Below are 16,366 nucleotides of genomic sequence, written 5' to 3'. Positions count from 1 at the left end.
TAGCGTTTTATAGTCTGATTGGTCCTTTCAATCAATTTTAATTTTGTTACTGTGTACAGTAACTTTAAACCACTACCAAAATCGCTCCATGCAAGTTTTGATGAGCGATTACGCCAGTGATTATATACTTTACATTGAAGAGCAAACACTAACAAAATGCTGCATGTCCTGCGTTTGCGATTTTGCTAATCGCTGCTGTGGAATTTGCACCATCCATTTACATTGGCAGAGCGTTTAGGGAAATTGCTAGCGACTTATCATGCTCCCTAAACCCTCAAAAATTGCTCTAGTGGGTTCCAGCCCTCAATGCTTAGCACTTTTGTCGAGATTTACAGAAGCGATTTCTGGCAAGTGCTTAACGATTTTTTATTTATGACAAGCGAATTTATAGCATTTGCATGTAGTGAGTTTGTAGTTCTTGGGGCAACACAGGATGTACTTTTTAACCTGTAAGTGCACAGCTTTGGACCAAAAAATGCTTTGAAAATTGCTGTTCTGCAATTTTTAAAACATTTCACAGTTTTCCTATACTTTATATTGAGGCGTAATTGCCTCCAAAATGCTGCAGAACTAGCGTTTGTTTTGAAACACTTCAGCCCAGTGCTTATCTAAACTCTAGTGCTTTTGAAAGTGCTCTGAAGCACTCTTGGTGTGAACCAGTCCTTACATGAAATTGGATATGCTACATAGCAACAGAGGAAACCTGTAAATACACCTGAAATTGTTTTGATATCTACACAGTGGCGGACATACGGCCGTGCAGGCCGTGCCGCCGCACGAGGGCCCCTGAAGTTCCGTTTTCTTCAGGGGCCCATTAAGTATTTTTTTTTTTTTTATATTTTTTTTTTAATTATTTTATTTCTCCCGGGGGGCCCCCCGACTCCTATCCTCCCTCCCTCACCTCGGGGGGGCCCCCCTCCCGATATGCGCGGCGGGAGAGCGAGCGGCAAATGCAGGAAGTCTTCAGGGCTCTCCAGGCATCCGCTAGAGGCCCAGCCGCTTAGTCTCCAATATGTCTCCAGTTGGAGACATATTGGAGACTCAGCGGCTGGGCCTCTAGCGGATGCCTGGAGAGCCCTGAAGACTTCCTGCATTTGCCGCTCGCTCTCCCGCCGCACATATCGGGAGGGGGCCCCCCGAGGTGAGGAAGGGGGGGAGGATAGGAGTCGGGCCCCCCACCCGGATAGCTACCCACCCGGCTACCTACCTACCCACCCACCAGGCTTCCTACCTACCCACCCGACTACCTAACCACCCACCAGGCTTCCTACCTACCTACCCACCCGGCTACCTACCCACCCACCAGGCCTCCTACCTAACCACCCACCCAACTACCTAACCACCCACCCGGCTACCTACCCACCCGGCTACCTACCCACCCACCAGGCTTCCTACCTAACCACCCACCCAACTACCTAACCACCCACCCGGCTACCTACCCACCTACCCACCCGGCTACCTACCCACCCGGCTACCTACCTACCTACCCACCCGGCTACCTACCTACCTACCCACCCGGCTACCTACCTAACCACCCACCCGGCTACCTACTGGGCTAGTTACCTACCCACCCACCAGGCTACCCACCCACCCACCAGGCTACCTACCTAACCACCCACCCGGCTACCTACCTAACCACCCACCCGGCTACCTACCGGGCTAGTTACCAACCCACCCACCAGGCTACCTACCCACCCACCAGGCTACCTACCTACCCACCCACCAGGCTTCCTACCCACCCACCAGGCTTCCTACCCACCCACCCGGCTACCTACCCACCCACCAGGCTTCCTACCTACCCACCCGGCTACCTACCTAACCACCCACCCGGCTACCTACCTACCTACCCACCCGGCTACCCACCCACCTACCCACCCGGCTACCTACCTAACCACCCACCCGGCTACCTACCTAACCACCCACCCGGCTACCTACCTAACCACCCACCCGGCTACCTACCGGGCTAGTTACCAACCCACCCACCAGGCTACCTACCTAACCACCCACCCGGCTACCTACCGGGCTACCTACCTACCTACCCACCCACCAGGCTACCTACCTACCTACCCACCCACCAGGCTACCTACCTACCCACCCACCGGGCTACCTACCTACCTACCGGGCTAGTTACCCACCCACCCACCAGGCTACCTACCCACCCACCCACCAGGCTACCTACCCACCAGGCTACCTACCCATCCACCCACCAGGCTACCAACCCACCCACCCACTCACCCACCCACTAGGCTACCTATCCACCCAACCACCCATGGGAGCTGCGCGCCGGATGGAGGCTGGGACAGGAGGTCTGCTGCTGCAGGTGAGTAAATGTTTTTGTTTTATTTATATTAGCAGGTGTATGTTCTGGGCAGGTCTGCCACATGATTGCATGTATTTTATTCGCAAATCTGCCGACATGATTGCATGTATTTTCTGGGCATATCTGCCGACATGATTGCACGTATTTTCTGGGCATATCTGCCGACTTGTTTGCACGTATTTTCTGGGCATATCTGCCGACATGATTGCATGTATTTTCTGGGCATATCTGCCGACATGATTGCACGTATTTTCTGGGCATATCTGCCGACTTGTTTGCACGTATTTTCTGGGCATATCTGCCGACTTGATTGCATGTATTTTCTGGGCATATCTGCCGACTTGTTTGCACGTATTTTCTGGGCATATCTGCCGACTTGATTGCACGTATTTTCTGGGCATATCTGCCGACATGATTGCACGTATTTTCTGGCCATATATGTGTATTTTCTTGAGAAAACCTGCACAATTATGTGAATTTTCTGGGGAAAGGGTCACCAAAACTTGGGCCCACTGTCTTTGCGTTGCACTTTTCAAGGGAACCTGAGGTGAGAATAATATTGAGGCTGCCATATTTCTCTCCTTTTAAGCAATACCAGTTGCCTGGCTGCCGTGCTGGTCCTCTGCCTCTTATTCTTTCAACCATAGACCCTGAACAAGCATGCAGCAGGTCAGGGGTTTCTGACAATATTGTCAGAACTGAGAAGATTAGCTGCATGCTTGTTGCTGTTCAGTTTATTACTGCAGCCAAATAGATCAGCAGGGCCGCCAGGCAACTAGTATTGTTTAAAAGGAAATAAACCCTCACCCCGGGTTCGCTTTAAGTTACAGTTAGCTCCGCCCTCATCCGGTCATTGCCACGCCCATTTTTTTGCCGCGACGCGTATCCACTATTTTTTGCCGCGGTTGTAGCCACGCCCATAGCAGGTCATAGGGGCCCACAATTACAATTTTGCACAGGGGCCCACTGCTGGCTGTGTCCGCCACTGTATCTACTCTGTGTCCAACTGTAGACTTTTTGTATTTTCTAGATTTCAATCACCGCCCGCAGTGCACATCCGCTGTTTCCATTGCTCCCCACCGATTGTGCCGCTCAAACCCGACGTCTCTCGCAGCAGCCCACTGGCTCTGCCTGTCTCTATTACGGCAGAGCCATGTGAGTCGGTCAGGAGCTGATTTCATTGGCTCCTGGCCGTGTCTATCAATGGTCTCATTGGCTTACATTGATAGACCGGTCAGGAGCCAATGAAAGCTCCTGACCGGCTCACATGACACTGCTGTCATAGAGACGGCAGAGTGGATGTTAGAAGGATCCCAGATTGCGGCGATTCGTCCGAATTCCATCGCCTTCGTACCAGCAGTCTTTGGTCCTTAAAGGGAAGGTTCAGGGAGGGTGGGTAAAAAATCAAAATCAATTTCCACTTACCTGGGGCTTCCTCCAGCCCGTGGCAGGCAGGAGGTTCCCTCGCCGCCGCTCCGCAGGCTCCCGGTGGTCTCCGGTGGCGCGCCCGACCTGGCCAGGCCGGCTGCCAGGTCGGGCTCTTCTGCGCTCCAAGTCCTGGTACTTCTGCGTCCCACGCCGGCGCTCTGACGTCATCGGACGTCCGCCGGGCTCTACTGCGCAAGCGCAGTAGTTCTGCGCATGCGCAGTAGAGCCCGGAGGACGTCCGATGATGTCAGAGCGCCGGCGTGGGACGCAGAAGTACCAGGACTTGGAGCGCAGAAGAGCCCGACCTGGCAGCCGGCCTGGCCAGGTCGGGCGCGCCACCGGAGACCACCGGGAGCCTGCGGAGCGGCGGCGAGGGCACCTCCTGCCTGCCACGGGCTGGAGGAAGCCCCAGGTAAGTGGAAATTGATTTTGATTTTTTACCCACCCTCCCTGAACCTTCCCTTTAAGGGGGCAGAGACCGTTGGTACTTAAGTGCAGTGCTGCTCGGATACCCCTTTTCAAAATCCGAATTGAATTTGGATCCGGATATCCAGATCCAAATCAGCTCTCTCTCTCCCCAACCCCTCCCCCCCCAGCGCGCCTCCCTTTCTTTCGCCAATAACTTAATTACTACTAATCACAGCGTAATGATCTATAACTTTTTTTTCTCGCCCCCAATTAGGCTTTCTTTGGGAGGTACAGTATGCTAAGAATTATTTTATCCTAAATGCAGTTTAACATGAATAAGAATTTTTTTTGAAAAAAATGCATTATTTCTTAGTTTTTGGCCATTATAGTGTTAAAATAAACCGTTTTACTGTGTATAAAAGCCACACTTTTTATTTGCCTGTTTGTCCCAATTATTGCAACATTTAAAAAATGTCCCTAGTACAATGTATGGCACCAATATTTTATTTGAAAAATAAAGGTGCATTTTTTCAGTTTTGCGTCCATTACTAATTACAAGCCCATAAATTAATAGTAATATACCGCCTTGACATAAATTTTAAAAAAGTTCAGTCCCTAAAGCCTTGTACACACTATCAATTATAATTGGCCAATGATTGGCCAATTTTACCACTTCCATGTAGTATGAGGGCCAAACGATTTTGCATACTATGACTGTGCAGGTAAGCTCCCATACTACGTGGAGGTGGTACAATTGGCCAATGATTGGCCAATTATAATTGATAGTGTGTACAAGGCTTCAGAGACTTGGAATTAATTGCATCCCATTGATCATCCTTACAAAAGATTAATCAGATTTGGAATGCTAATGAGTGATTAATGATCTGTCGGGTCAGAATCTGATTATTCATCTACAAGGGTTCTGGCTCTACAAACAGGAATTCTGCTTCCTGTGGAGAATGAAACATTGCCTTAAAGGGAACACGACGCAAGAAGCATATGGAGGCTGTCATATTTATTTCCTTTTAGGGCTCGTTCACATTAGGGGCGGTTTCAGCCCTTTTTTCAAGCACAGGCGATTTTCGAAATGAATCACAAAACACTTGCAAAACACCTTAGTCGCAAAACACTTGCGTTTGATTTTAGATGTGAACAGAGCCTTAAAGTGTACCTGAGATCTAAGGATATAAAAGTTTTATACATACCTGGGGCTTCCTCCAGCCCCCTTTGCACCAGTCGCTCCCTCGCCATCCTCCTCCACCTCCTTGTTTGCCTGGTAGAATTCCTGTTAGCTTGACCAGTCGGCGCAGTTCACCCGTGTGTGCACTCCTGCGGCTGGGAGTGTTCTTCACCTGCACAATAGTACTGCGCAGGCGCATAGCGCGCGCGCACGGCTGGGCGACCCATGCACAGTACGCCCCGACTGGCCAAGCTAACGTGGCTTCTAGTTAGCAAATGAGGAGACGGAGGAGGATGGCGGGGGAGCGATTGGGCGATTGGTGCAGAGGGGGCTGGAGGAAGCCCCAGGTATGTATAAAACGTTTATGTACTTAGATCTTAGGTTTCCTTTAAAGCAATACCAGTTGCCTGGCCATCCTGCTGATTCCCTTCCTCCTTTACTTTTAGCCATAGACCCTGAACAAGTATGCAGCAGATCAGGTGTTTCTGACACTTCTGTTAGATCTGACAAGATTAGCTGCATGCTTGTTTCTGGTTCAATGCAGGCTAGTGTTGATTTTGCCAAGCAGCTACGTACTCGTAGCTACTTGGAATCCACATTTAAACAAGACAGTTGAGAACGCGGGAGGGGGTTAACATAACCATGCGGCCGTCTGATCCGATGTGTCTTGCGTCGCGTTCCATATCACTGCTATGCTTCCTTCCTCTGGGTTGAAAGAGGAAGTTTGGGAGTGACGCGAGACAACTGTCTTGTTTAAATTTTGATTCCAAGTAGCTATGAGTAAGTAGCTGCTTGGCAAAATCAACACTGGCAATTCAACACTTGGCAATTCAGACACTACTGCAGCCAAATAAACTAGCAGGATTGTCAGGCAACTGGTATTGTTTAAAAGGAAATAAATACTGTATGGCAGCCACCATATACTGCTTGCTTCAGGTTTTTGTTTTTTTATTTTTATCCCATCTCTACTAGGGATGAGCGTTCCAAAGCAGAACTCTGTTCCGAATGAATCGGTTCAGAACACAGTGGACCGCGGCTGGGGTGGGGGGGTCAATTCACCTTGACAGCGCCTCTGTCTGCTGCCCTCCATTGTGTGTTCCAGCTCTCAATACTTTCTCCTTCACAGCCAGAAGGAGGAAGTAGCTGGAGTACTGGAAGCCACCACGGAGTGCAGCTCACAGTGGCGGTGTCAAGGGTAAATTAAGCCCCCAGCCGCGGTCTCTTATTGCTTTAAAGTGAACTGGAGATGTGACTGATATGGACGCTGACATATTTATTCCTTTTAAACAATACCAGTTGCCTGGCAGTCCTGCTGATCCTGTAAGTCTCATACTTTTAGCAAAAGACCCTGAACAAGCATATGCAGATTTGGTACTCTGACTCTGCATATATGCTTGTTCCAGGGTTTTGACTGAGACACTACGTATGCCAGAAGCTCAACAGGAGTGCCAGGCAACTGGCACTGTTTACAAGGAAATTAATATGGCAGCCTCCATAGCCCTCTAACCTCAGGTTCCCTTTACATTTGTGTTCTGATTCATATGGAACAGCGTTCTGCTTCGGAATGCTCATCCCTAATCTCTAGCTGAGTGTGTTGTCTTTGTCCCCATTGGGGAGATCTCCTAATGTAGACCCATGGTTAGTGAGGACAAGAATTTAGAGGATGGCAATAAAACCTGAAGTAGTTTCCAGCTGTTCTCCACTCTACAAAATAAAATATTTAATTATTGCTTATTTTGTTGTGATTTTAAGAAATTAGAGAAATTCTCCAAGACAAGAGACGCAGACAGCATTAAAATACAAACATGCCTATCCCTTCTCCATACTAAAAAAATTAGAGCTAAAGTCATCCAATTTGACCATATAAAAATTCTGCGCTTACAGTTCATTTATGCGTTTATGTTCATTTTAACTATGTGTGTGTTGGGGTAAGCTGTTTCACACTCATTTATGCCAGTGTACTGCCTGCCTTGACATTCTGGAGTGGCTGATTTTCATAGCAACCTGTACGGCCCTGTTCACATCTAAAATCGCTATCGCTGACGCCAGCGGTTTATGCGCGATTACTTTTAGCACCTTCTGATGCTTACCTGCGCGTTTTTTTTCTTTTGTAAAGCGCTTTCTAAACGCTTTTGCATAGCAATTTGTTTTTTCACTTCCTGACGCAAGTCAGGCAGTGAGCTCTTTTACCCAGAAAATAATAAATGTATTTATTCTTAAAAGCGCTGAGGAAATCGCTATGCAAAGTGGCTCACATACAAATTGTATGTTGCTTGGAATTGGGCCAATTAAATGTTAGAAACTGGCCCTATTCCAAGCTCCATGGAATGTGCATTTAATTGGCATGCAAGCCAGTACTGTTTGTGGCCTGGAACCCACTAAAAAGCGCAATCGCTAGCAATTTGTGATATCATTTTGCAAGCAATTTTTGGAGCTCCCAAAATGCTGCATGTCCTGCAATTGCGATTTCCTTAATCGCAATCGCTCTAGTAGATTCTGTTCCATCCCTTTACATTGGCAGAGCGTTTAGAGAAATCACTAGCGATTGAAAGCGCTCCCTGTCACAGGAGCCCTAGTGGCTGACCGCACTTAGCCTTCTAAACGGTGCCAGCGCTCAGATCGTGCGAACTCTGGTCACAGTCAATGCGCAGGAACCGTTAAGAATTAGCCGCAGACAACTCAGAAGGGAGCCTGTGAGACACGGGTAATTACAACGTCACCTACTGGTTCAGAGTAAACTGCCACCACCGCGGTTACTATGGGACCGTGGGGCCCACTAACTGACTGACTAATCCTGCGAATAAAACGGTTAAACACACGATATTCTGTCTAGCCAACAACAAACAAACAGTAGCGTATCTTCAGAGACCCGGGATCATTTCTGTGTGTGCTGATAAGCAGGGTAGCGGAAAGTGAATGACTTGGAGAAAGTCGTTTATTCACGCAATATAAATAATTAATATATACAGACAATTATGAAAATCAACAATTATGAAAACAGTAATAGCCAGTATGAAAAATAAAAGAAGGGAGAAAAATACTTAGTTCCTGGAAAGATGTCCTTATTGTGGGAAGAATCATAAAGTCCTTGGTTTCAAAGTCCAGAGTTCAGAGTTCAGACCAGGTGGATGCCAGCATATCCTCAAGCTGGCATCTGATGAGTGCAAGATGTTTCAGTGTGGAGGACACAGCCCGCCTGCTGGCTCTGTGCTTTTGATGAAGCTGGTTTGGGGGGTGTGGCAATGCCAGCCCCCTCTGAGCTACCAGCAAATGACAGTTCATTCCCTCTGAGAGATTTTAGAGCTAAACTTATGAATTGCTGTAACTCCTGAACCATACACGTTACATTTAGGGGGGTAACAGCTTCATACTTGGAGGAAAATACAGATTAATATGATACCTGACATGGCTAGTGCATCAGATCAGGGTCCTGAGTAGATTCATACCTGGGTGGTAGGGGCCCCGGGCCCCTCTCGACTGGTATCAAGAGATCCAGCATGACCCTACGGATCCAATGATACTGCTCTCATAACCACCCTATTTATTGTATTCTGTAAATGGGCAAAAGATTATATTGTACATTCATTTCTTCCTGCTAAGGCCGGAGTCAGCCTGACTGGAGTCCAGCTGTGTCTGCTTCTTGTCTATGAAAGGCCCTGTTGGCTCCTTCAATTAACATCTGAATGTGAAATCTGCTTAGACAACTTTGAGTTTACACCTCTGGCTTGATCAGCAGTCACAGGGCCAGTCTTCCTGCCAGCTGCTTGTCACCTTATACCTGATGGATGGGCCATCAGCACAGCTTGAAGCCAGGGACTCTCTGGGCCCAGGCTCATTAGCATATCAAAAGGGCCAACCAGCATTTGGAATGGTGCTCTCTTTGCTAAGAAAAGGACTGCAGACCTCCTACACAATAAATCCAGATTGTACCGTTTTGAAGCGCAATCGATGCAGGAATCGAGTGCGATCGTTCTTTTCTTCACGGGCGGTTCCAGGACGCGCCTGCGTCCCCGCAATCGTCCGTGACAGCCCTCCCTGGGGAGAAGGCAGATAGACATGCATCAGCAAGATGTGTGTCGTTGCCGCTAACCTGCGATATCTGATCTAGTTCCCCGTTGCAACGGGATAGCCCGTCAGCGTTCTGGTGTCGGCTGCCTGCCTTGTGTTGAATCGTGAAGTCATACTGCTGTAATGACAGGCTCCAACGTAAGAGCTTGCCATTGGTCCCAGCAGTGCGGTTCAGCCAACTCAGGGGATTATGGTCGGTAATGATCGTGAAGGAGCGGCCGTACAGATACGATTGTAGTTTCTGTAGGGCCCACACGATCGCTAGGCACTCCTTTTCAGTTGTGGAGTAGGCTACCTCTCGGGGCAGGAGCTTCCGGCTCAGGTAGAGGATAGGGTGTTCATCTCCTTTCCCATCCACCTGGCTGAGGACTGCGCCGAGACCGTAGTCAGAGGCATCGGTTTGCACAACAAACCGACGACTAAAGTCCGGGGCCTGAAGCACAGGGGCACTCGCGAGTGCCTGCTTCAACGCTTGGAAGGCGTTCTCGCAAGCGGGGGTCCAGCTAACAACCTTGGGGTGTTTCTTGCTAGTGGCATCGGTCAGGGGCTTCGCCAGGGTACTATAGGCTGGAACAAATTTCCTATAGTAGCCGGCGGTCCCCAGGAATGCCTGGACCTGCTTTTTCGTGATAGGCCGAGGCCATGCCAGGATGGCGTCAACCTTTCCCGTGTCAGGTTTCAGGGTGTTACCCCCCACCCGGTGACCTAAGTACTGCACCTCGGTCATACCAATCTGACACTTGGCTTAACTGTCAGATTGGCTGCGGCCAGCCTCTCTAGTACCTGGGACAGGTGTTTGAGGTGTTCCTCCCAGGTGGGGCTGAACACCGCAATGTCATCCAAGTACGCTACAGCGAACCCTTGCAGCCCCTCCAGCAGGTCGTTTACGGCCCGCTGAAACGTGGCAGGAGCGTTCTTCATCCCAAAGGGCATCATCGTGAACTCGAAGAGGCCAAAAGGGGTGATGAAGGCCGACTTCTGCCTCGCGTCAGGTGCAAGTGGTATCTGCCAGTACCCCCGGCTCAGATCCATGATTGATAGGTACCTGGCGGACGCCAGCGTATCCAACAACTCATCGATGCGAGGCATGGGGTAGGCGTCTGTAGTGGTGATGGCGTTCAACTTCCTGTAGTCCACGCAGAACCGAGTTGTCTGGTCCTTCTTGGGGACCAGGACAACAGGGGCTGCCCAGGCACTACAGGACTTTTGAACCACCCCTAGCTTCAGCATCTCCCTCACCTCTTTCTGCATGTCCGCTTGCACCTCTGGGGAGACGCGGTAAGCGGATTGCCTGATGGGGGGATGGGTGCCCGTATCTACCCTATGCACTGCCAGACTGGTCCGCCCCGGGACACCGGAGAAGGTGTGCTGGTACGGACCCAGCACCTCCTGCAACTGCTCTTGCTGGGACGAGGAGAGTTGTGGGTTGACGCTTAGGTCGCTGTCCACATCTCGTATGTCAGCCAGCAGGTCTAATAGGGAGTCTGCCTCTCCCTGCTCTAACCGGCTGCACACTGGCAGCACATACTTGGTCCTGTCATGGTGGGCCTTCAGCATGTTGACATGAAAGCTTTTCTGTTTCCTGCCTCCCATGTTCACCAGGTATGTCAGAGGGTTTAACCGTTGCACTATGGTGTAGGGTCCCTCCCAGGCCGCTTGCAGCCAGGGGTGTATTTAGGGTTTGGGCTCCCCTAGGCACCCCAAACCTATGGCGCCCCCCCCCCCCGAGGAGGGAATGGGCGTGGTCATGGTCTGCAGTGGGCGTGTCCATAACATACAGTGGGTGTGGCCAATTAAAATTTCCTAGTAAGAGTGCAGCCCAAAGTCGGTGGGGCAGTAAAGTGACCCTCAAAAAAGCAAGTAGGAAATGTCCCCCCCCCCCCAAAAAAAAAAAAACAAAAAAAACACACATTAGCCAGTGTTCTCTCACACAAAATAGTGGTAGGTATTAGATTGTGAGCTCCCCTGAGAAAAGTCAGTAACAGGACTATGTTCTCTGCAAAGTGCTGCAGAAGATGCCAGTGCTATATAAATACACAATAATATGGTAGGACATTAGACTATGGTAGGATTAGATTGTAAGCTCCTCAGAGGATAGTCAGTGACATGACTATGTACTCTGAAGTACTGCTGAAGATGGCAGTACAATATAGTACAGTAGTATGGCAGCACAGTGGCGTAGTGGGTAACGCTCTCGCCTTGCAGCGCTGGGTTACCGGTTCAGATCCCAGCCAGGTCAACATCTGCAAAGAGTTTGTATGTTCTCCCTGTGTCTGTGTGGGTTTCCTTCAGACACTCTGGTTTCCTCCTACATCCCAATACCATATGATACAGATAAGTTAATTGACTTCCCACTAAAAATTGGCCCTAGACTACGATACATACATAGACGTATGCCTATGGTAGGGATCAGATTGTGAGCCCCTCTGAGGGACAGTTAGTGACAAGACAATACATACTCTGTACAGCGCTGCGTTATATGTTGGCGCTATATAAATTAGTATAAGTACAGTATAAAGTAGCCAGGTCTATAGGTGTCCCCAATATAGACATATAGGTGTCCCCAGTATAGATAGCCAGGTCTATAGGTATCTTCAGTTTAGGTAATAGTCATGGGCATAACTAGAAATCACTGGGCCCCCTTGCAAAAATTTGGATGCCCCCCCCCCCCCCTATAGGTGCCAAATAATCGTAATGGGGCAGTGTTTTACTATAAAATAATTGTAATGGGGCAGCATTTCACCATAAAATAATCGTACAGCAGCAATGTTTCACCAGAGAATAATCGCAATGAGGGCCACATTTCACCAGAGAATAAGCACAATGAGGGCCACATTTCACCAGAGAATTAGCACAATGAGGGCCACATTTCACCAGAGAATAATCGCAATCAGTGCAACATTTCAGCAGAGAATGATCGCAATGAGAGCCACATTTCACCAGAGAATAATCGCTATCAGAGCAACATTTCAGCAGAGAATGACCGCAATGAGAGCTACATTTCACCAGAGAATAAGCACAATGAAGGCCACATTTCAGCAGAGAATAATCGCAATCAGTGCAACATTTCACCAGAGAATAATCGCTATCAGAGCAACATTTCACCAGAGAATAATCGCTATCAGAGCAACATTTCAGCAGAGAATAATCGCAATCAGTGCAACATTTCACGAGAGAATAATCGCAATGAGTGCAACATTTCACCAGAGAATAATCGCAATGAGTGCAACATTTCACAAGAAAATAAACGCAATGAGTGCAACGTTTCACCAGAGAATTGCAATGAGTGCAAATTTCATCAGAAAATAATCGTATAGTGGGCAGCATTTCGGTGAGAGTTGGAAGGAGGGTTAGAGAGGGTGGGCAGAGAGAGAGACATAGGGTAAGCAGATAGACAGGTACAGAAAGTGTTAGGGCTGGTTCAAACGGACGCTTGCGGAACGCTTACCTCAAGCGTTCGGAACGTCTTGTTAAACGTTTGCACCGAGCTTTTACACGCGTTTACACAAACGCAGCGTTCGGGTCTCGATTTTCGCTTGCGTTCGTGGCCGCCCTGGAAGCTACATGTAGCTTCCAGGGGCTGCCAAACGCGACGGGTAATGTCCCCCTTGGGAGATAAAAACGCTGACCGCATCCGGACGCGACGGCTACTGAAAGCCTGACCGCGCAGCAGCCACCGCACGTCATCAAACGTGACGCCGCGCAGACGTCCGTGTGAACCAGCCTTGACAATATTCAAGAGAGGAGTATGGGCAAAAGGAACACACCAGAGCATTGTACATTACCTCCTCCCCTTCTGTCATGTGTCTGGCTGGCAGGCTGTCTCTGTGCACTCTGCTGGGCTGGCTATGGCAGCTATGTCCCTCTGGGTGTCTGTAAGGCAAGCTAGAGGCTGTCACTGGCAGGCTCGGGCTGCAGCTCCTCTCTCTGCTTTCATGGCTGGCTGCTCAATCATTTACTCGCTCTGTCTCCTCGTCTCTGTCCAGCTCTGGTATTTCCCGCCGGTGCCACACATGGTGAAGATGCAGAGACGTCAGGCCAGCGTGAGTACGCCTGATGTCTCTCTCAGCATCAGGGAGCTGTAGGGGGAGCGGGGGAGGAGGCCAAAGCCTCACAACTTCGGCTGCTCTTTGAGCCTCAGGGTCTTTCTCAGTTATGTGGTTGGCAGCGAGTGGAGTTCTAGGAGCCTCTGTGACCTGGGCTGGGTAGCTGGTGGCCTGCTGCCTAGGCTGGGTGGCTGGGGCCTGCTGCCTGTGACCTGGTGGCCTGCTGCCTGGGTTGGGCGGCTGGGGCCTGCTGCCTGTGACCTGGTGGCCTGCTGCCTGGGCTGGGTGGCTGGGGCCTGCTGCCTGTGACCTGGCGGCCTGCTGCCTGGGCTGGGCGGCTGGGGCCTGCTGCCTGTGACCTGGAGGCCTGCTGCCTGGGCTGGGCGGCTGGGGCCTGCTGCCTGTGACCTGGAGGCCTGCTGCCTGGGCTGGGCGGCTGGGGCCTGCTATCTGTGACCCTGGGGTAGCTGGTGGCCTGCTGCCTGTGACCCTGGGCTGGGATAGCTGGTCGTGGCCTGCTGGCTGCTGCCTGGGGCCTGCTGCCTGTGACCCTGGGCTGGGATAGCTGGTGGTGGCCTGCTGGCTGCTGCCTGGTGCCTGCTGCCTGTGACCCTGGGCTGGGGTAGCTGGTGGTGGCCTGCTGCCTGTGACCCTGGGCTGGGGTAGATAGTAGGTAGCTGGTGGCCTGCTGCCTGGGCGGCTGGGGCCTGCTTCCTGTGACTCTGGGCTGGGGTAGCTGGTGGTGGCCTGCTGCCTGCGACCCTGGGCTGGGGTAGCTAGTAGGTAGCTGGTGGCCTGCTGCCTGGGCAGCTGGGGCCTGCTGCCTGTGACGCTGGGCTGGGTAGCTGCTGGTGGTCTGCTGCCTGAGCGGCTGGGGCCTGCGACCCTGGGCTGGGGTAGCTGGTGGCCTGCTGTTCTGCCTGTGACCCTGGGCTGGGGTAGCTGGTGGCCTGCTGTTCTGCCTGTGACCCTGGGCTAGGGTAGCTGGTGGTTGCCTGCTGTGCTGCCTGGGCGGCTGGGGCCTGCTGCCTGTGACCCTGGGCTGGGGTAGCTGGTGGTGGCCTGCTGTGGTGCCTGGGGTCTGTGACCCTGGGCTAGGGTAGCTGGTGGTGGCCTGCTGCCTGGGCCTGCGAGTGACCCTGGGCTGGGGTAGCTGTTGGTGGCCTGCTGGGGTCTGTGACCCTGGGCTGGGGTAGCTGTTGGTGGCCTGGGCGGCTGGGGTCTGTGACCCTGGGCTGGGGTAGCTGTTGGTGGCCTGCTGTGCTGCCTGGGCGGCTGGGGTCTGTGACCCTGGGCTGGGGTAGCTGGTGGTGGCCTGCTGCCTGGGCTGGGCGGCTGGGGCCTGCGAGTGACCCTGGGCTGGGGACTGGGGTAGCTGTTGGTGGCCTGCTGTGGTGCCTGGGCGGCTGGGGTCTGTGACCCTGGGCTGGGGTAGCTGGTGGCGGCCTGCTGTGCTGCCTGGGCGGCTGGGGCCTGCTGCCTGTGAGTGACCCTGGGCTAGGCGAGGCGAGGGTGCTTGCTGGGTACCTCTGGCTGCCTGGCTCCTGGCTGGGTAGCTGTGGCGGCTGGGCTGGGTAGGGTAGCTGTGGCGGCTGCTGGGCTGGGTTGGTAGCTGTGGCGGCTGGGTTGGTAGCTGTGGCGGCTGGGTAGCTGTGTCTGGGCGGCGGCGGCTGCTTCACGTGGCTCCAGACTCCAGTCCCGACCCGACCACCTCATTGCTGCTGTCCTCCAGTCCTCCTGCCGCCTGCGTGATCTAAAATGGCGGCGAGGGAGGAGGAGGTGGAGTCACTTTTTCCGGGCTCGGCTATGGGGGGGGCGGAGCATATGACGGAGGCCAATGTATCCATGCTGGCTGGCTGCCTGCCTCTCTCAGTCTCTCAGACTCAATGTCAAGCCACGCCCCCCCTCCCCGTACGTGTGCAAGTGGCTGCCTCCCTCCTCTCTGCTCTGGGCTGGCTGGCACACAGACAAAACCATGGTGGCGGCGGCGGCGGGGGGGAGCGCCGAGCGCTTGCAAAATAACTGTAAGTGGTGATGCAGCGGCGCTTCCCCCCCCCCCCCCTTCCCCCTCCAAAAAAAAATAATAATAAAAAAAAAAAATATGTCACAAGGGGAAAAAATTTTAAAAAAATTTTTTTTATTTAAACCCAGTCGCCACCCGCCCCCCCCGAGGACCCGCCCATGGCACCGGCCCACGGGTGCCTCTTAATAGATACGTCCCTGCTTGCAGCTTGTTCTGCCTCACTGGAAGAAGGGCATACACTTTGTCACCTACCTCAAATGACCTCTCTCCAGCAGTGCGGTCATACCAGAGTTTTTGTTTGGCCTGAGCCTGGGCCATGTTTTCCGTTACCATTTCTGTGAGGGACTCCATCTTGTCCCTGAACTTGAGGACATAATCAACTACAGAGACATCTGTGGGGTCCCCCTTGCCCTCCCACGTCTCCCGCATCAATTGTAGGGGTCCTCGGACATTCCTACCATACAGGAGCTCGAACGGGGAGAACCCGGTAGATTCCTGCGGCACCTCCCGGTATGCAAACAACAGATGAGGCAGGTATCGTTCCCAGTCGCCACCTTGCGACTCAACAAACGTGGTCAGCATTTGCTTCAGCGACCCGTTGAACCTTTCACACAGTCCATTGGTCTGCGGGTGGTAGGGACTGGAGACAATGTGCGTCATCTGTATCTTTTTGCACAGGGCCTCCATGAGTCCGGACATAAACTGGGTTCCCTGATCGGAGAGCATCTCCGCAGGGAACCCGACTCGGGAGAAAATGTTAAGTAGCGCGTCGGCTACCTTGTCCGCTCTCAGGGAGGAAAGTGCCATGGCCTCAGGATAGCGGGTGGCGTAATCCACCACCGTCAGGATGTACCTCTTGCCACTGCTGCTGGGAGTGGGCAATGGTCCAATTA

The 16,366-nt window shown here is 51.9% G+C and overlaps 1 protein-coding gene across 2 annotated transcripts in view; it reads left to right on the top strand.

Moving 5' to 3' along the window:
- The window catches only part of LOC137549735 (CTD small phosphatase-like protein 2-A), a 93,530-nt gene that overhangs the window by 16,057 nt on the left and 61,107 nt on the right, over window positions 1-16,366 (top strand). The window contains exon 1 of one of the 2 annotated variants that reach the window (XM_068271223.1): window positions 13,421-13,447. The exons of the other annotated variant lie outside the window; for it this stretch is intronic. Within the exon in view, the coding sequence (XP_068127324.1) occupies window positions 13,427-13,447 (21 nt within the window). The 5' untranslated portion in view covers window positions 13,421-13,426. Of the gene's footprint in view, window positions 1-13,420; window positions 13,448-16,366 lie in introns of those variants that run through there. 2 annotated transcript variants of the gene reach the window in all.

This window comes from Hyperolius riggenbachi, chromosome 1 (genome assembly GCF_040937935.1).
Source record: "Hyperolius riggenbachi isolate aHypRig1 chromosome 1, aHypRig1.pri, whole genome shotgun sequence".
NCBI classification, from domain to species: Eukaryota; Metazoa; Chordata; class Amphibia; order Anura; family Hyperoliidae; genus Hyperolius; species Hyperolius riggenbachi.
The sequence above is the reverse complement of the archived record's forward strand: the minus strand, read 5'-3'. Positions and strand labels throughout refer to the sequence as shown.